Here is a 21,767-nt window from a genome sequence, read left to right as displayed (position 1 = left end):
CACTGACCTTGACAATGGAGCCACAGCCAGTGATTCCGATAGCTCTCTCCAACACCCTCTCCTGCTGTCTCCTCCTGTTCTCCCTTTTTTATTGTATTTTTTCCTTATACCATCTTTTTTGCTCATGCACGCCTGTTTTTTTCGTCTTATCTTTCCTCTCTTTGCTCACTTGAAGCAAATCTACACTGCCAGTGGCTACGGCGGGCAAAATACACCACTGCCACTTCTCTGCTGCTTCTCACCCCCCACCTCTTACCTCACGTCTGCTCTCTTTCCAGACAAGCGGGTTTAAAAAGTCAACTGCGTATTGAGCCGTCTAGACTGAAGCTGGTCAGCATACCAGCCCTCCCCACCCCCAGCTCCCCTCTCTAACGCCAGACTTGTGAGTAGCTGGCCACAGATGAAAAGTGGACGAGGAGTATGTGCCCTTGCTGAGCTCAAGTATTAAATGGCTCCATGACTGCAATCTGTATGTATATTGACCCCAATCCAAAAGGTAAACATGCAGGTAGAATGTCAGAGTAGTACAGTAACTAAATTTCAAAAGTGAAACTCAAATATGTCTCTTCATTACAAAGAGACATATTTGAAGCATTTATTTTTCATGATTTTGACAAGTGTAGCGTAGAACTAATGAAAACCAAAATTCAGTTTCTCAGAAAATGTGAATTTTTCATCAAATCAATAAAACCAATGGTCTTTTAATACAAAATATTATACTACCACTTCTACCAAGAGTTATTGGTAGCCTCTGGAATAAGCCGCCAAAGATCATTGCTAAAGAAATAGGTTGTGCTACAAAGGACTGGAGACAAGAATAATAATAGAAAGTTAAGTGGGACGAAAAACTGTGCCAGAAAAAACGATGCACAAACAACAGCACAAACTCAACTTTAAGTGGATCTTCAAGCCCAGCTTGTTCAAAAACCAAGTTTGAACTGAGGCTTTATTAAGTGCTTAAGGAGGCAGTACCCAGACATATCAAGGACATTGGCTACACGTCATATTCCTTGTGCAAAACCACTTCTGAACGAGAAACGATATCAGAATTTTGCATTTCATTTGGAAAATTTTATTATTGGGGTCTAAAGAAACAGCTGAGAGGCTAAGAATCCAAGTTGTTTGAGTTCTATTGTGAAGTTTCTAGCAGAACCTGGCAAATATCCACATTCCCAAAAGTACTAAAACCTGATGTAATGACCAGATATCCCAGCGAATTCTCTTCACTCATAAAAAAATGATGGACTGATAAACTTGAAAGCTGCAGAATGATCACTTTCACTGATTCAGTAATTTGTGCAAAGGTAGCACCCACATAGTAGTGCATGTATTTAATATACATTTTTAATAGGCTGGTATTTTCTGGAAAACTATATCAAACAAATCTGTGATTAATATTTCAACCTGATCAGCTAAATTGTCATTATTTCTTGGTTTAAATACACAAATCAACAAACAGTGATATGTTATCATAGGATAATTAAGACAATAAGCGAAAGTTCTTATCTTAAGATAGAGATTCAATGTAAAACTATTCACAAAATAAAAAGTGAAAATCATATAACTTCCTAAGCATAAGGAAGTTATAACAAAGTGCTCTTGAGGTTTTATTACTTAGAGATTATGAAGCTGTTAATCAAGTTTGTGATATATTATCTAATGAAAATCCATATAGTTTGATCTATAATGGGTGGCTTTTGTGAACAAAAATTGTTTTAACACTAAGTTTTAAAATTTTAGAGCTCAGAGTACACCGATGCTGAACCGTGTACACAAAAAAGTAAAATACGCCTTTATAAAAAAGTGATTGGGGAAGGGATAATATTTTATAATAAAATACATAAAAACCCAAATTATAATTCAAACCTCAAACCAAATAAAAACTAATATTTTTGCACTTATAGGATATATGTGAAGTATCTCATGGCAGGCTAAACAAATTCACCCAGGGCCTCTTTTCCTCTTTACAAGGTGTTGGCTTTTTAAGTAAGGGCATTCCTTTCTTCTAGATATGTAAAATACAAGTGCTAGTTCAAGTGTGAACTTCCCACTCTGCTCCTTGTCTTCCTTTTGATGTTCAGTTTTATGAGTAATTTTTAACTTCCTGTTTGGACTTTGTGTGCTTATTATGAAGGTGATTTGTGTTATTCCTCAGAAAAATACAAATAATTACTTACAGTAGGAACTGGAACCAGGTAGAAGTATAAATGAGTTTCCAGGGCATCACTTTCATGTTTGAGAAGCTCTCCAAAACTCCAGAATGTGCTCTAAATGAAGCACCTTATCAGACACTGACATGCTTGTTATGCACAAGCTCTGGAATATCCGGTACTGTTTGTGAGCGTGTTTGCTGTTGCCTGCTGTCAGTTGATTAGGGGAACTGTATGGCATCCTGAAGTGTGACATTCCATGTAAAGCAGCGCGTGATAGTTTTTTAAGAGGTGTCTCCATCAAGCCTGTGGCCCCACCATGTGCAGTTAGATGACTCTCTTCTGCCTGTTAAAGGCAGCGTTGACAGCTTGGTTTTCCAACAGAGCACTTGACTTTAACAATTAAACTGTTTAAGCGACAGCCTGCCCTTCAGTATTAGAGCATTGCTTCTCTTTGTGAAGTTGAATAATTTAATAAGGTAACCTAAAACAGTTTGTCTGAGCACTGTCTAACCATTTATGGGGGAGACCCGAGGGTTAGGTTTGTCAAAGATTCAACAAGTTTAGGGCATTTTTCACACACGTGACAGTAATTTATCAGAACTGTTACTGTTTTGTTTCAGCACAGCAGTTTATGGTTTATGCATTTTGCATGTTGGAGATCCCAGAGTCCAGCTTTATGGTCATGTCCTCATCTTTCGTTAAATGGGGATTATGCTGTAAGTGTGCCAACCTAGAATTACTTTAAAAGTTTTCATAGCCTTTTTGTTTATGTATTTTTTTACATTTTTTGATCTCACAACTTCAATTTATCAAATATATATGCATTACTTTGTCTAAGACAAAGAGTAATTAACTCTGAATTAACCAGAATGTAACCAGCCAATCACACGACTCTGTCCCAATGACGTCCCTAATGGCGGGCATTTCCATTAGGGATGTCCATTAGGGCATTACTCTGTCTAAGACAAAGTAATGCATGATTCCATCATCTCAAAATGTGAAAATTATGGCTACGGAGAGAATTATTAAATGAAGCAGCCAGGTGGCACATTGTAATTCTGGAAGAGCTGTAGAGATCCACAACTCAGGTGAATGTTTGTTTGTAATAGTTGGATGTGATTTGTTGTCACAGCAATCTGTTTCTCTTACGTATTTGATAGATTTCCATTGGTCAAAAGCAGAAATGAACACAAATTTCAGTTTACCAACATGGACATTTACAACAAAAATGTATAATATAGTTGAACTGCTTTGATTTTTGATCTGCAATAATTATGAGGCTAAAATTTAGTTATTTCAGTTAAAATTAATGTTGTCCACTGTCCCCATGATGAAACCTGGTGGTGGCTGCATTATGCTGTGGTGACGCGTTTCTTCGGAGGGGATAGTGAAAATGGATTTGATAAGAGAGTTGGATCTAAAAACTGGGCAATTTGGTATTGATGACTTGATGGAATTGCTTAGATCAGTGCATGTTTGTTTTAGTTGGATTTATGCCTGGACTTTGACTGGGCCATTCTTGGAGTGTGTAGCAGGACTTGAGAGTCCCTCTTCTCAGATGTTCTTAATCCAACCTGAGTGAGTTTACAAAGAAGAATAAATAAAACTGTTGGTCTTTAGGAAAGACATTTTTATGTTGATCTGTCATAAACACCTAATAAATTATGTTGAATTTTGTGGTTGCGACACAGCTTAATGTTAAAAAGTTCAAGGGTTCGTCTATGAGGACGATTACTAAGCACCTGAAAACAGAATAGACGACCTGTTTTGTGGGATTTTTTGTGTTTGGCATTTCTACACTTTCTCCCTAAGTCTCCCCCCACACACAGCTGAGAAAAAGAACATTGTGTCTTCAGATGGTTCAGCTTGTAAATATAGATAATAAAAGGTCCTGTGACATACACTTCCAGAGTGCCTATCAACTTCTGTTTTCATGTGTAGTCTGTGATTGATTACGAGAAAGAACTGCATGCTCTTAGTGTCATAAGAGATCTTACAGACCTGTACCAAGTGTTTGCTCCATCCTGGCCTGGGAGGCAAGGGTTGGAAAATCAGTCAAGATGCATAATTACTCTCTTGAGAATGTGTGAGACCTTGGAAGCGCAATATGTGAAGTTACTTAGAATCTCCTGATTTCTTTGAAGGTTTATCTCTCTTACATCTTTGTCTATCCTGCCAGTGCACTCTTCCCGCCTACCTTGATCTCTACTTTCTTTCCTTTTCCCACCCATACAGCCTTTCTCGTCCTGTCATTCCTGGGCCGGTGGTCTGTCCCCGTGGGAGGTTAAGGGGCACTTTGGGTGAGAGGGCAGTTGGCAGGTTGTGTGGGCACTGTGCACGCCTTTTCCCATAGCCGGCGTCAAATGCCGCTGAACCCTGACCTCAGCGGGTCTTCACTCCCAAAATCGACGTGGAACGCAATTCAGCCTGCCAGACCCTATTCAGGACAGGACTTTCCACTGGAGGAGAAAAGAACGCCCCCAGCCCAATTGTGGATACTGGCCTTCCCTTTGTCTGCTGGTCAAGCAGGGTCGGACGACCGGCCGCCACTAGCTAGAACAAGACTTCCGAAAAGCCTATTCAGCATGTGATCTGACCCCCAGGATCTAGTGCTGACTCACATGGATCAAACGCTGGGAATCTCCGGGGGTTCTCTTCCATTGAGGTTTTCATCTATTGAAATGTACTCTTTTCACAACTCAAAATGACAGTTTTTCCCTCTCAAGTTGGATACCAGAGCACTGGCTTCCGAATTCAGGAATCCTGGAAGAGTTGTGTCCATCTCCTTTCAAAATTAGGTCATTTCAACTTCATTTTCTTACTACCAAAGCTTACTGGAGTTTTGCAGAATTAAGTTGAATAAGCAAAAGTCATGCTGCTTTTATCTCTAAGAGCTGGATCGAAGCAAATATACAGCAGCCTTGACTTGATAAAGACTACAGAAATCTGTGTGAACTTTCTGATGACAATTAATAGTCAGTAGCAAATCCTTCTCGAACCAAATTATTCATTTATAAATATTAACATTTTGCTGAAAAAACATTTAATCTCTGCCTTTCATTCTCAGACCATAGAGAACTCTACACATGCACATATACAAAGACGGCATCAGTTATTGGACTTTGCTGAAAGTGCTGGAATTTATCATGGGCTGAGGGTTATGAACAAAGGCAGCGGTTTCATTATATCGCTCGGATCACCCATTAGAGCTGTCACGTTTTATTAGACGTTCAAACATTCGCTGCAGCGTGGGGAAACTTTGAATTTCAATGACCCTCTCCAGTTCGCTTTTTATATTCAAAAAGCTCCTCAGATCTGTAAACTTTAGCAAAAAAAAAAAGGTTCAGAAGTTATTTGCTTTTTTGTCCTGCAGAATTTGTGGAAATAATGGAATTAAATCATTCTGACTTGTTAATTCAATTAAAGATGAAATATTGGGAACGTTATCTTTCCATTTAAGTCATAAAATGTCAGCTTCCACCGCAAATCATGATGAACTATGAGCCACAATATAAAATCCCAAACTGGATCAACATGTCACTACATAAATTTCACTCATTCATTCATTAGTTTAGAGCACAAACAAAAACAGAGCAAAGCATTGAACCTTGAAAGGAAACACATCAGGGAATATACATATTAACAAAGTCAAGGAAGCTTCTCATTACATCTGTTATGAGCTATGAGGACGAGTTAAAAGAGGGCGGCTCAAGAAAATATGCTTATCATAGGATCAGCGTACACAATAGTAATATTGCAAGGGATTTGTCAAAATGCCATAGATTAATATCTTATTTGAAAATGTAATCCATATATATACATATAAATTACCTGATAAAAGAAAGTGTTTTACAGAAAACAAGGTCAAAGAGCCCATAAACGTTGATTTTAAACTTCTGAGACCCCCATTGTATATTAATAGTATGTGTGATAGCGGGTGGTTTTGTGTGATTGTGTTTACAGAGTCCATCCCAATGCATGGCTAAATCTCTGCAGAAGAGCAGCACTTTGATTGTAGTGCCGCGTGCTGTGTGCTAAAGCAGGAGCCTGCTGCAGCTTTCAAGCTGGTCAACTGTCAGGACTGGAGCGTGAAAAAGGGGGGCCTTGGAGTGAAAGGGGTGCGGGCTGAGGAGGAGGGGTGGCTTGTGACAGACCTCCTGGGTTTTGAGGGCCCTCTGTGTGGGCTGCCACAGCACGGCAGGCTCCTTGAGAAGAAGAGGACAGAAAAGGCGGGCTCAAGTGAAGGTGCCGGCACATTGGCCCCTACAACAAGGAGCGCGGGCAGAATGCCAGAACAACAACCGTTCAAGTCCCATAGACCAGATGTTCTTTGTCATGGAGCTGTTGGCCTTTAATAAATTGAGTTACTTTATGTGTAATATGGCAGGGCAAACATGGGCGCCCTGTTTCTGACTGTGCACATGACACACTCTCTTAAATCTTTTACTGTCATGGGTCAAATGGGGAAGCAGCAATGGCAAGACACTGAATCTGCTAAGTGTTTTTCATCCTAAGTCAGTGAGTGGATGAAATCTTTCCCTATTGCCCCCAATTCTCTAAACTAAAAATTACATTGCAAAAACACAGAATTATATCAAGTATTTTTGTCTGGTTTCTTGTGTAAATTTCTGACTACACTCAAAATAAGACAAAATTAACTTAGCAAGATATATAACTTTGTTTCAAGTCAATAATTCTTAATATCGAGAAAAAGTACTAGTTCCACCGGCAGATTATTTCACTGACAACACTGACAAAATGTCTTGTAAGTGAAACAATTTGTAAGTGGAACGAGTAGTTTTCAGCAATATTAAGGAATTATTTTAGTTGAAACAAGCTCCTATGTCTTGCTGAAAATATACTTATGAGTTGGCTTTGTCTTATATTATAGATAATGTGAACAATTTTATCTAAAGCTCATTTGCAGTATCAATCTACAGTTTATCAATGAAAATAAACAAACATGTTCAGTTCCAAATATTTAGCTGCATTTAATTTCACATAATACAAAGGTTTTTGTTTGCTACTAGATTAATCAAAACTGCTAATTTAAAAAAACAGAAATATGTAGAAGAAAAACAGAAAAATTACCATACAATAATGTTGGAATCTGTTGAAGTAGATCAGAAGTTATTATGCATCACTTGCTATCGTTTTCTATTAAAGTCAAGAATGTGCAGAAGCTGGTGTTTTAGTCAAAATCCTGAATTCTGTTAAAGGGATAATAATCTATTTTCATGCTCAACTAATGAACATAATTTTTTTCTTTACAATGCAAAAGCAGAGAACATAATTGTGGAGAATAAATGCAGTAGCATTGTTCCACTTAGCTTGCTATAGAAAACTGTTGGTGTCTCTTGTGTATTCTTGATTTACTGCACCTTGGAGAACGGATCTGATCTGGCATCCATCATTTCTCTTTGAAGCAAAGTATTCTGCAAGTGAATCACTTTGAACCCACACCAAGGTGAACCCAAGGGAGAACCCCTGGTCTCACCTGTATGGAAGAGAATAGTAAATCCTAAAGGCTCCTCAGATTATTTTTCTTTTCTTTTTACTGTGACACAGGGACTTGGCTTGCAGGGCAGCCCCAACTCTTTTTACATACTTCCAAGGCCTTCCAAGTTGATTTCCACAGCCAATGAAAAATGAAACTTATGCTCTGTCTCTTGTCAGGCTTCTTCGTTTACAAATGCATTGCATGAATTATCGTAGGCCAAGAATCTTGAATTCTGTTTCAGATTCAGTAAGAAGCCACTAAAGGCGAGCTGAAATCTGATAAATATTATCTATCCTTCAAGTTTTTTCTTTTTATCAGAACACATGTAGAAACATTTTGGATCAACTAAAGACTTTACACTGACTTGTGATAGATTTCTTTAAATATAATAACAGTATAATCATATTACAGAGTTAAAGAGAATGCAAAGACATTTATTTATTTTTTTTTTTTTTTTTTTGCGTCACTCACATCACAAGGTGCCATACTTGTGACCAAGACAATACTTAAATTATTGGAGGGTAGATTAATGTTTTGCTGAGTAAGTAGCTGAGGAAACAATATGGCTTTTCTGTTTTCCATATACAGTTTGTAACCCGGGTAACTAATGGCATTAGTCTGGATTTTTGCACAGATTTAACTAAAAACGAAAATTTTGAACTTGATATTTCTAGTTTGGTAAAATTTATTATTTACTCGACTAAACTTGATTCTCCTTAGTGGCTCATATGGAGCTTGGACGTGCAAGCTGCTGTAAGGCCATACTTGGGAATATGTAGCAAATGTTTGATTTTTGAGACCTCAGATATTCTGCTTTTCTGAAAACATCTTAGTTGCTCACAGGGGCTTTGTGCACAGCACTATTTACAAGTCTTCTTTACCTCATTACAATTTGATTTTCAAGTATTGCATCCAAAAAAAAGATTTTTTTGTTTGCTATAGCTGGATATAATATTGGAGAAATAAAGTTGTTTTTTCATTGCTTGATTTTGTTTTGTGAACTCAATTAAAAGGTTAGACTTGACAAAATTTAGGATTCATAATTTATCCCAGAGGAAACTGAATATTCAAACGGGTTTGTAATATCTGGCAGATTTTAAGGTAGTTTTGCAAATCACCAATATTTTTAGAAATTTAATCAGATTTTGCCTAATTGCAAAAAAAAAAAAAAAATCAAAAAAAATGAAAAACAAGTAAGCCTTCTAGTTTTTTTGTATATATATATATTTGACTGATGGCTCTTTTTGTCACAGCTTTTATATTCAACATTTTTAGGAAGCACCTTAAAAACTTTGATGTCCTACTAAGAAAGACATAGAAGTAAGACAAACTAAACTATTATACAAGAAAATATAGCTAGTGTTTTCTTCATTTGAAGTACAATGGTTAAGATAAAAAAAAAGAATTTGAAAAGTTTTATGTTTGTGAGAAGATTTTTATGTCGCGATTGATTAATGCTGTGTAATGAGAGCAGTTAATTAGAGGTAAGTCAACTGGAGAAAACACCAAAAGGTGGTGCTCTTTCTTTCAGTACCTCCACCAAAGGGAACCCTTTCACTGAACAGGTGATCATGTCATTGTCTATGTTGAGTAAGACCCGTGACAGTAATCCCCTAAGATGCAAAACCTTTGGTCCATAATTGAAGGTGTTACACTCATGCTTAAATAGGCTTTGGGTTTTACTTACTGGCCAGTAGGTCGTTTCATTTGACACCTCTGTCAGTTTGTGGTGCAGTGTTTGTTTTTTCACGAGCTTCCTAAGTGTTCCTCTCCTGGGGACCTCCAGGCCCTCTGATGTCTTTAAGACTCTTTAGGTTAGCCGGAAAAGCAAACAAAAGAACATTATTATAAGGTGAAGGGATCTCACATTACCCTTCCATTTCAATGTAGCCGCCAGTGTGGGCCACTTTCCAAGTGACTGATATCTTCACAGGGGCCAGCATGTCAGGGGATGGTGTAATTGATTGTCTTGGATATTTGAGTATGCCACTTTCCCTTGTGGAGAGACCCTCTAATGCTTTCTTCACCAGTCATATAGCTTCCTTGTACTGTGAGGCTTTGACACAGTGGTAAAGCTTGGGAAACAAGTGATCATTGAACATAAATTGGTATATAAAAAGGTTTTGCCCCCTTCCTAATTTTCTTAAATTCTTTTTTTTTTTTTTTGTTTGCACGTTTGTCGCACATTAGTATTTCAGAACATCAAATCAGTTTAAATATGAGACAAAGACAACTCACGTAAACCTAAAATGCAGTTTTAAATTATCTGCATTTTTAAAGGTGTTTAGTGTTGAGGGAGAGGAAAAATACAAAAACACATGGTTCTGAGTGGAAAAAACCGATCACCTCATAAACCTAATAACTTGAACATCAACAATTGCAGTGAAGCATTTCAGATAACCTTCATTGAGTCTTTTCCAGCTGTGGAGGAGTTTTGTCCAACTCATCTTTGCAGCATGTTGTATTAACGGCCTTCAAGATGCTTTGGTAGACAGCGCAATTTATGGTTTTGTGTTTGCTCAGATGTGTGGACGTGTTCAAGAGCAGGATGACCCTCACATTACCATCACAATATTTTACTGTTTGTGTGATATTCGTTTTCTGAAAAGCCGTGTTACTATTACAACAGATTGAACAGTACACATGCCTTCCAAAAGGATTGGGGATCATCAAAGTACATTTGGGAAAAATTGAGATGTGGACGTAATAATCTTTTTGCTCAACTCTGCCATGTCAGCCATTTTGCCTACTCTCTTATTGAGTTGAGGAATGACCTCTGACTGTAACTGAGGTGAGTGAGGCCTGCAGTTTTTTGGATCTTGTGGTGAAATCATTTGCGACCTCTTGAATGAGTTGTTTCAGCTCTCTTGGGTTAATTTGGTTGGCATGCCACTCCTGGGAGGTTTCACCACTGTGACAAAGTCACAAAGCTTTAGAAATGGTTTTGCAACCCTTTCCAAATTAATCAATCTTAATTCTTTCTCATTTATTCCTGAATTTCTTTGAATCTCTGCATGGTGTCTAGCTTTAGAGGATCATTTGATACTTCACTTTGTCAAGCAAGTTCAGTTTAAGTTATGTTTGTTACATTTCTACTTAGTTTAAACTACTAAAGAAGTTTGAAAAAGAAAATTCTTATAACTAAACATTTTCTAAAAATTCTTTTATAATCTTATAATTTCAAAAGAAAGGGATTTTTGGTTATTATGATTCAATTTAGCCCTGGCAGGTTTTCTAGGCTTTTGGAACCTGAGGCGTCTAGCAGAGCTCAACTCAGCAAAACAGCTTTTCCCAAATGAGAAATTAAGAGCTGACAGTAGACGTCATAGAGATCTCTTTCACAATATCTTTCTGCTGTAGGAGTTTGTCCAGCTAATATGCATCTGTTCCATCTGGCTTCACTGTTACACTCTGCAAGAACTAACTCTAGATTTCCCAAGTTTGTGAACATAACACAAAACCACTGAACCATGGTAGGAGCTTTTATGAGTATGGACCTGAACAAGGTATGTTAATGTCATTCTATTGCTTTTGGCCTCTGCCATTACTCTCAAAATGTACTCATCACAAATATCCTGCAAATCTAACTAGGAAGCAGACATGGCTCTTCTAGTGTACCAAGGCTATTAGCGTTTTGGCTTCATTAAAAAAAAAAGAAAAAAAAGACCTTGTGGCACCACAGATTGTCATATAGTCACATTTTCTAAAGCCTGTTCATGAAGGTAACAAGTTCTGGATAAAAACCCATTCCAACTATTTATCTCTCTTCCTAGTTACAATCTCCAGCTAATTTATTCATGGTAAATATTAGGTTTTTCCAAACCAAACGGGTCCCCTCTTACTGGGACATGCCGGGAGAAACTCCAAAGGAAGGTTTTCAGGAGTATAGCTGATCAAATGCCTGAATCTCCTCAGATGACTCCATTTTAAAAGGAAGTTAAAAAATTCTTTTGTCTCTAAAGCTGTGACCAATCACCAGTGGAAGGCTGTTGTTTCAGCCATTCCTTCCTTAGTTCTTGATCCATATCTCATAATATGGAAGAAGAAGAAACCCAGTTGAACCAGTACATTAGTTATTTGCTTTTCAAATTAGCTCTGTGGTTACACAGAAAGTAGCATCACACTCATTAGTACAAGACAAGGTCCCATTCCAACTATTCATCTTAAGGTTCATCTTACCACCACACCTGACCAAGAACCCAAAATACTTCAAGCCTTCGACTTGAGGGACACACGTAGCCTAACCACTGGGGTACAGGTTTTGCTAAATGCTGAGATGCATGGTTATATGTTTCGATCTTTGTGAATTTTTTAGTTTCACACAAACATGTGCATCAGACTTTGACTTAAAACGCAATACTTGACAGTTGACCGTGTAATGTAGCTGTGAATCCTCTGCAGATGTGAATGCAACCATGAGTAAGCTTGTTAAACTTTCTTAGTGCCATATTATTTTATGGAATTGGAGGCACATTGTTTAAAGTGCTCTGTGATAATTTAATGCTTGAAGTTAGTTCTGGGATGCAAAGAGAAGCAGAAGTTCGGAACACATTGGAGACTTTCAGGAAAGCAGTTTTTTGTTTGTCAGAATCAAGAACAGAGACATATGGGCCCTGCAACACATTCTTGGTCTGAGATTTGTCTATTTTTCCCATGAATATTCAGCAGACGTCATCATTTAACCTCTAAATCTATAAATTAGCTTCTTACCTGTTGACTTCTTTTTCTGTCCCCTGTCTCTGGTTGGCTTAGTCAGATGGCCAGAATAGAGCTCAGTAGAGAACTATTAAAGCTCTTTTAATTCTGCCAGGATATCCTCTTGACTTGGCATGATGCCGACTGCGGCCGTCACATGAAGTAATCTGGCATAAGTAACAGAGCCACTGAATGCACGTGCCATACATGCCCCTTTGCCATCTTAAGAAGTCTGAGGTATTCCTGCCAGAGTTGGAGCTTAAGCTTAGCTGACTAATCATGCAGTTACTGGGTCACAAACTATTGAACCATACAATGCATATCTAATGACGAGACATTTTCCACAGACTTGTTTTCCACCATGGTCATTTCTGGGTTGACTATTTTAATACACTTGTAAAATTTATGATGACAGTTTTAAATATTTCTTGAAGAATCTTAGAGTCCTCAGCCAAGTTTATTTCAGTTGCTGTCCTGCAGATACCCTAGATACATATTTAGGTAACTTGACTTGCTTTGCCAGGTTGCCTAGCACCTCTGCCCCATTCTTTGAAGTCAAGCATTTGTGACACTAATTTGTAGTTTTACCTGGCATACCATTGTGGATAACTTTTTTCTGCATTTACAAACTTAATTGTCTTCCGATTTTAGAGATTATGATATAATTGTAATATATAAAATCTCAAACCTTTTGCCGGTTCTAAACATTCACTTAATAAAGTCGTTCCCCTAATATCACCTTCTGTGTGGATTTCCTTGACTTTAATGTCTCTAAAATCTTTTTTTTTTTTTTTTACAATCAGAGTAGTTTAAAGTTTTGGACACTTTTAAATATGAATAAATCTCTTTCTTGCATGTGCATTGTAAGGCCCTTTATGGACTGTATGACCTAGAAGAAGCTATATTGGCTGACCCAGTGGTCATCCTCGAAGCCATCTGGCAACCCAGGTCTTGTTTGGCTTACCCATCCTGCTGCCTCACGCAATTCCTTAAGCAAGCATAAGTGTGCTTAGGAGGACTTAATCTCAGGAAAACTGGTTTGGGCCATACTGTTGACTTTCAGAGTGGGTAGACACTGCCTGTTAGGTCATGGGGTTCCTTCAGACACGAAAAAACTGAGACTTGATTTTAACAATGTGCCCTCTCAGTCTGTTGGGGATCTTTGGGTTCTCATTGAAATCCTGCCCTTGCAAAGGCACTCTTGGTAAGCTTAAACTAAGCAAGTAATTATTTAACACTCCAGCTTCTTGAGTTGTACGGTATCATTAGTTGTGTTCTTTGGAGGGCTGGCAGATACTCCCAAGTATATACAGCCAGCCAATTAGTCAAGCAGGAGAAGTTAGAGAAGCTCCATCCTGTCTACACACAGAGGTCACTCTTGGCCTTTTGACTTTCTGTCAGTGCAGAGGCCAGTGTCTTCCAGAAGAGGGCCTTGGCTCCAGGCAGATGAGTCAACCAACCAGCCAGCCAGACAGGCAGCCAGCCACACCGTTTGCAGTCTAGGTCTGGGGCTACAGCCTGGACTAGGGCAGCTCAAGTTACCCAGACAGATTTGTTAACACTGTTTGGGTCCACTCAGCTTTCTAGCCAGGCTTCTGAGCCAAACGCGGCTGAGGTGACTTAATCTGTCATTAAACTCACATTACACCCGAACACAGAGTCTGCTCAGGGGGGCAGAGACGGTACTCACTCTCCCACTCGCTGGCACGGCTGGCTGGGTTTAGGCAGACACAAAGAACACACCCCCCTTCCTCCTCCTTCCCATCCTCTTCATGCCACACACCATGGCACAGCTAGACAGCACTGCACAGTCTAGACAAAAGCAATTTCACTTGAAGTTGAAAAGTCATTTGGCTGTGTGATGGGTGTCCGTGTGGATTTCCTGGTCTTTGCTGTATTCTGCTGGTATACATCTGCTTTTCACAAGAATGTGCTGTCAAAAGTGTTTTTATTCCCTTCAATTCAAAATGTAATGCAGCTGAACAAAACCAAATAAAATACTTTTTTTTTTGCTTGCTTTAAATTAGGACCAGATTTGAAATCTATTTGCTTTCAATTGGTGAAAATGAGAGAAAAAAATAAGAACTTCATGAATCTTAAATAAATTTCAGTTTTAAAGAGTTAAATGCAGCCAGATATTATGCAGCAGGTATTAAAAAACTTGAAATGTTAATTTGTGGTTTCTTCCATCAATGTTGGAATAATTTCTTCCTCTGTTATGGGTATTCGACATTTTTGTGGAACAAAACTACCTGCTTGTGACACTTTTGAAAAAGTATTTACTCCTCTCAGAGTTGGGTTTTTTGGTGGGGATTTTTATGTACTTTTTTGAACAAACTAAATATTTCAAATAATCAAACCAATTTTGATATCCAGATAACCTCAGTAAAATTCAAAGAACAGTTTCCAAAAACTTTATTTTATTTAAAAAGCAATAAACAAGACAACCTGAAAAACTGAGAAATGATTGCGCCCTTTTGAGATAATAAATTTCATATGATTAAGTATGTTTTTTCTTTTTTTGAAAAGTCGAGTTCAGCTTCATTAGAGACCCTATTATTACCAGATATGTACATCAAAAAAATCACTAAAATACAATCCATCTGACTTCATGAACTAGCCCAGAAGATTTTGTAAAAGCAACATATCGTATTTTAAATAAAAAAACACAAATTCAAATATAGATTTGAAAGAGAAATTATGTACAGATGGGGAAAACATGAGGCAGCAGGAGACCTTCTCAGGAATGCCCAGCACACCACAGTTACTCAAAGCACACTGATGACTCTTACAGGTCATCTTTGTAACACCTGGGGTTACAACAAACCGCAGGTGTTCATGGTTTAACAAGAAATCCTGACTGTTTGGGGCAAATACTCTGTGGACTGGCTAGACAAGCTTTTCACCAATCCATTGCCATAATACAGCATGTCAGATAAAGAACATCGTGAAACCACTCCAAAATGTTTTTAAGGTAGAATGGTTGTTTCCAGCTGCTTTGCCTCAGCAGAATCTGGCTACTTTGGCATAACTGATAGAACCAAGATTCAGCAATTGAATCTGCATAACCCAAGTTCTGTTCCACTTGGGTTATGCAGCAGAACAATGATTCAAAGCACACCATGAAGTCCACCAATGAATGGCTCAGGAAAAACAAATGAAATTTTGCAGGATTCTAGTCAAAAGTCTGTGATTAAGATTATATGACATAGCCTTACGCAGAATGTTTAATAGCCAAATCCGCTTCAGTGTAACTTAATTAAAACAATTTCGCAAAGAGACCAGAATTTATCTACAGCGATGTTAAAGATTTAAAACAGCTTTATTTGAATTATCTTAAAAATATATTTAAAAATCTTTGATCTAAAAAATTTAGGTATGATCATAAAAGCGAAAACAAGCACTTTTTTGCTGTAATAAATGTTATTTTAAGTTGACAAAGTTGTATTTAAGTTGTGTTTTTAAATAATTCTGGTAGGTTTTAAATTTAAATTAGAATGATAGAAAAAGTATCTTGAAATTCTTAAATTGAGTTTTTTGGGACTATAATCTAATATCTTTTCTTTTTATTTTAATTTCTCCTAACTACTTCTATTTATGACTGCTACATTATTATACAAAACTACTGTATTGGCAAAATAGTTCTGAAAATATGCATGAAAAGTTTAACATAGTGCTAAATTATTCAGATTAGTTTTTTAGGATTTCTCTGATGCAAACATTTTTCTTAGCTCATTTTGTCACCTGTAATCAGGCAAGCAGGAGGTGATAGCTTGAGCGAAACCTTCTTTTACTCTCAGCTTGAAAACGTCAAATTCCCTAACAACCTGCAGGACGATCAGTGGAGGTCTGGGACATTGTTTCCCTCTGCCTGAGATTTGTTTTTACCTAACAGCTGGTTCTGCTTCCTCCACAAACCTTCCTTCTCCCCTGCTGTCAAGAGCTGCCAAAAGCCAACATATGAACTTTATAATCAACTGTTACACAAAGCAGTGCCAAGCCAACATGCCAAATATTTTTCACATGAAGTGGCTGCTTTGTTTCATGTAGTCCTCATCTGTTCGACTGTGTTGGTTTTATTTGTTAGTTTACACCGTCGTCAAGACACGTCTGCAGAAATCAAAGTTGATTTTAACTCCTAATTGGCTGAGATGAGGTGACATTGATCTAAACGTGTTAATCTTACTTAAACTTTATTGTACTAAACTTCATTAAACCACATACCAGTTTCTACCTCCAGGGTCCCTGTACAGTCTTCAATAATCTGGAAATTGCTTTTATAATTTACTGGGGCTCAATAAGGATGACACAAAACAATGTGTGAAAAAACTAATTTTTTTTTTTTATTGATTTATATTTTACATTTGTGTAACTCGTAACAGCATAGCTTACATTTTTATCAAATTTGTTAAATGTTTTGCTGTTCCAAGAACTTACAGATAAATGCTTCCGGTGCACTAATTCAAAAATGCCATTTTGCATTTCGCAGTATTAAGCTAAAACCAGGGTTCTTAACTTGAATGTGGTGTAGACTCCAATCTCATTGTAGTTAGTCCAGATGCAATAAAATAAATACAACTGTTTCTTTTACTGCACTGATAAATTGAAAGCATTGTACTCTTTTATTGGCTTGAGAAATAAACAAACATTAAAATCAAACAAATTATATGATTTTTGTTTGTGAAAGTTCAGGATATAAAAAAAAAAAACTGCTTGAGAAATGCATGGAAAACATGAGAAAAATATTGTTGGAATTTTGTATTGTCTTTTTAACCAAGTAAAATATTTAGGAAGAAAATTGATACTGTTCACCATAAATCCTGTTTTTTATACAACTATTACATTTTGGAAAAGGGAAAAATTTTGATATTTCCAGTAATGGCATCTATTCATCCATCTATTTATCAGTGAGTCAGTGATTTTTTTTTTATATTTTAACAAACAAAAATTCATCCAATAACCATTAATTGGCATTTATTAACTCTAAAATAAACCCACCGAAAAAAAGCACTCTCAGAGCTGTAATTAAGCCAAAACTAAACAAAAATATATATTTTATATATTAGATGAAAAACCTTCTTTGCATGTTCTACCCACAGCTCCTCAAATTGCATAGTCTTAGCTTCACCTGGTTCAAATTCAGCAAAGTTATTAATTGGTTAATTTAAAAAATAGTCTACAAATCAGCCCTACACTTAATTGGTATTAAATGAAGCAGAAAGAGTTTATAAGCATTTATTTGACAGTATGCATTCTTTGCTATCTTGTTGTGTTTTTGGCAATAATTTGGCAATTACATGGTCATTTTCTTAAGAAAACAAGCAATTTAATTATCTATCTGTCATTTTACATGTGTTTTATATTGTATTAAATGAGGTTAAGTGGTTAAATGAAAAATCCTAAGAATAATCGGTTACAGAATAATTAACTTTATTAAAATAAATTATTTCTGGGGGGTTTTTTGTTTTTGTTTTTTTTTAGTAAATGCGACAGAACAGTGTAATTTGATCTCCTGGCATTTCTGTCTGCAGATAAAGAAATACTTTGAGCTGGAGCCGCTGGCGAGAGGAAAGCGATGGATCCTGGAGGGCTGCACTGTTGACAACATGGAGTCAATGAAGGAGAGTTTTGGTCAGCTCATCGGCCTGCTTGAGGACAAGGAAACGGAGCCGGCGAGGATATGATGTTAGCGCACATCAGCGGCTGCTGACTGGCACGTCCTGCTGGTGCCCACGTCCACACACCTGAGCAAGCGCAGACACAAACACACAGGAAAACGGAACAGATGTCGGCCACTCTTTGTGATGAATATTGTATGTTGTCCTCCCTCCGCCGCAGTCTCAGTTTTCACATCGGAATAGTGAACCGGGGCATCAGTCGAGCACTACAGACTGACAGAAGAGAGCCACCCTGAGAGCCACCCAGAGAAAAGTCCCTGAAGTCTGCCAACAATGGAAACCTTGTTTACTACTGTTTGTGCCATTGTTATGTGATCAAAGGCGTTTAGGACATTTAGAAAGTCTGTAGTCAGCATTAAACACTAACACACACTCTGAAGCGCACACACACACACACACATACAAACACACAGAGACATGAAACTAAGTGGAGCCCAGATTGATATGTTTAGCATCTCCACTAATTGCTTTGCAAGATGTTTGAGAGAGCACAGTTGATGTTCTTTTCCACTGAGAAGTACTGTATGCTGTTAAGTCTGCTTCTCCCTTTGACTCTTCAACAACACATGTTGTTGTGTGAGCGGAGTGCATAGCCTAAAGCCCTGTGTTCTGTGCGGTAGCTACCTGTAATGCAAGTAGTGTATTCTGAGTATCTCATGGAAGTATTCTGTAGATGCAAACAAGCAATTTGCAGTGTAACCGCACACAAGTGCAAACTATTAACCGAGTGACTGACAGCAACGCTGGGAGGAAGTCTGAGAGCTTTTATAAATGTGCGATTTAGGTTATATTTTATAGCTTACGTATGTTAATCTCGTAAAGCAGCATTCTGATTTGTTTTTAAAATGTCTGTATGTCTCAAATCAAAGACCAAGAAAACAAGTTGATTGACTGAGCCGGTCAACGAGGAGCAATGTAATGAATTTTGTGTCTTTATAGTGTTGACCGATGTCAGATTTGTTTTTTTGTTTTTTTTTTATTTGTACTGTGTCTTCTTTCCTTTCCTTTTTCTATTTGACATAACCTCTCAACACTAGCTGGTGACTGGAGTTTCTCATCATGCCCCAATACAAACTATCAATCAGCCGCAGCAACAGCTGCATCTGACAAGTCCCTGTCCGACACCCTAATGCCTTCCAACTGTCTGGAGACTCCCCTCTTCCCCCCAAACCCCGTCTGCCGTTTATCACCCCCCACCTCGTCCCGAGCAGCTCTAACCCGACTCTCCTCCACATTCCCGTTGCCGCTCGATGAACTTTTTTATCTCAGATGTCATTTCAAGTGAGCGGCGTATCATTTAGGAAGAGTCGCCTTCATTGTGCCACAAGTGTCGGGTTACCTCCAAGAATAACGATAAAAAAAAATCATCAGGTTGTTTAGTCATCATGGTTTTTTTATTGTTGTTGTTTTGTTTTATTTTTAGAATTTTTATTCCTTTTTCGTACCTGAATGGAGAACTGAGTGAAATTGTTTGCTTTAATGCAAATGTGAATTTCTTAACCAAGGATCAAACCAGAGTCAGACTTCTCACGTCGTCCACTCACCAAAATCACAAATATGGGCATTCAGCTGTGCATTGTGTCCAAGGTTGAAATTAAACTTTTAAAATTGAAAACAAATGTTGCATTTTGAGCTGTTAATGTGGATTAGTAATATGTTGACTCTACCATTTACATGTACAGGAAGAAACGCTATAAAATGAATGTCACTTGTCTTTTCAAATATGATCTTTAAGGGTTTAAAGATGATGTCGACCTATTCCTTCATAATCGTCTTTAGAAGTAGTCTGAATGGAACACCTGGTTACCTGAATGTTTTTCTCTCTGTTGCTCTTATTAATTCACCAAACCATCTTGTGAAAATACAATACCCTAAACAATAATCAGAAAGTCCAGATGAATGAGAGAAGTTCAACCCAAAGTTTAAAAGTTAAAAAAAAAAAGTGGTTAGAGTGGAGCATCTGAAGAAAGAGCAGAAAGTTAACCAAGTGAGGCAAAGATTACTGAGTGAAATGCTCCACAGTGATTCAGGCTTGTTCCAGGGGCCTCGTGTCCAGCCTGTGTAAACCCATAAAAACATGTTCCTTGCTTTTTGAAACCAAGTAAGTCAGACTTATCATTAATAATATAACAGTGGAAATATGTGCAGCTCCATGTAGCTGGGGATTTTCTTGGGGTTTTTACCCACACTAGAAACACATGATAAATGATTATTACAACTAAGCACATGGATGGATATTAAAGCATGCACATTGTGTTGCAAGAATTACTTTTGCAACACAACAGCTTTAGCTTTCTGGTAGTATGTTGTAGACCAGGAGTCTCAAACTCCAGTCCTCCAGGGCCGCTGTCCTGCAGCTTTTAGATGTGCCACAGATACAAAACACAGGAATGAAATGGCTTAATGACCTCCTCCTCCAGTTCTCCAGAGCCTTGCTAATCATCGAGTTATTCTATTCAGGTGTGGTGCAGCAGGGGCACATCTAAAAGTTTGTAGGACACCGTCCCTCAAGGACTGGAGTTTGAGACCCCAGTTTTTAGACAATATGGTGTGAAGAGCAGGGTTGCTAAGTTATGGAAAATGTCTGGAAAATTTAGCAGGGGACGTTAGCTGAGGAGTTCAAAGTAACTTTAGGGTATTTTAGAAAAGTAATGATATTGAAACATAAATAACACCAAGGTTATTTTTGCATAAATAAACTATGCCATGCATAGTTAATTCCCACTTCAGTTTTTCCAAATGGATTCATCCAAATATCTTCTAAAGAGTTGTGGATATTGATGCTGTGGGAAATATATCCAGAAGCAGCCAGGGTTGCAGTGTATCTGGAGATGCCTCTGACTGAAGACTGTTTTTGTACAACAGTCTCATGAGTGTCTTGACATACCAAGAGCTTGGTTTGTGGGAAACCGAGATAATGCAAGGTAACGTCCTGGACAATACCGTCAGTTGTTAGGAAGCTCTGCTAATCCACCTCATTTGCTTTTGCCATTTCTCTTTAACTCTATGTCTGTCTATATCGTTGATCTGGGCAGAGACATGTAGTCGCGAACATGATGGCTTCTTTTTGATTTTGGTTCTGCATCCACAAAACCTCTTTTTTTATCAACTTCTCTGAGAGATTTGGAGCTGTGGTTAAGGTATGAGTTGTACTTTGTAGATGCTAATTAGCTGCTACCAGTAGTAAAACAAAAATAACAACGGCTTGTTTCCACAATTACACATCACCGCAACCATCTGAAAGTAAAAAAGCAGTTGTCCAAGCATCTGATGCCTCAACCAAAAACACATGAAGAATGTCTACAAAAAGAATGAATCAGAATTAACGCAACAGGGCCAAAATGCTGCAATTATGAGACAATAGCAGAAAATTGTGTTGTTCAAATACATTTAACAAGTAGTATCCAGTCTTCCCTCACTTGATGTAATCCATTGGCTCAAATATGTGGCCTGAATTGTCAAAGTTTCTTGAATTCACCTATGTCTGTGGTGATGAATTACAGTTCATGCAAATGATGCTTCAGTAGCTTTCACCTCATCTAAATGCCATGTTGTCTTTATTTTCTCATCTTGAAAAGTAGACAGAGGGAAAGAGAAGGTTATGGATTTATTTTTACAAGTTTACAAAATGATCAACCTAAAACATAAAGTCTTAATCACAAAAAGTAAAGGTTTGTTTTTGTTTTTTTTAAAAGAAGTTCTTTCTTCCTCTGTTTAATAAATGTGCTCACATTTTTTGGG

At 37.7% G+C, this 21,767-nt stretch overlaps 1 protein-coding gene across 2 annotated transcripts in view; it reads left to right on the top strand.

Moving 5' to 3' along the window:
* Window positions 1-20,682, top strand: part of arl15a (ADP-ribosylation factor-like 15a) — a 107,231-nt gene extending 86,549 nt beyond the window's left edge. The window contains exon 5 of one of the 2 annotated variants that reach the window (XM_055039334.1): window positions 17,880-20,682. In XM_055039334.1, the coding sequence (XP_054895309.1) occupies window positions 17,880-18,032 (153 nt within the window). In that variant the 3' untranslated portion in view covers window positions 18,033-20,682. The remainder of the gene's footprint in view (window positions 1-17,879) is intronic. The other variant, XM_055039335.1, reaches the window with a different exon arrangement.
* The last annotated feature ends 1,085 nt before the right edge of the window (window positions 20,683-21,767 follow it).

Source organism: Poeciliopsis prolifica, unplaced genomic scaffold (assembly GCF_027474105.1).
Source record: "Poeciliopsis prolifica strain line A6 unplaced genomic scaffold, Auburn_PproV2 SCAFFOLD014, whole genome shotgun sequence".
Lineage (NCBI taxonomy): Eukaryota > Metazoa > Chordata > Actinopteri > Cyprinodontiformes > Poeciliidae > Poeciliopsis > Poeciliopsis prolifica.
The sequence above is the reverse complement of the archived record's forward strand: the minus strand, read 5'-3'. Positions and strand labels throughout refer to the sequence as shown.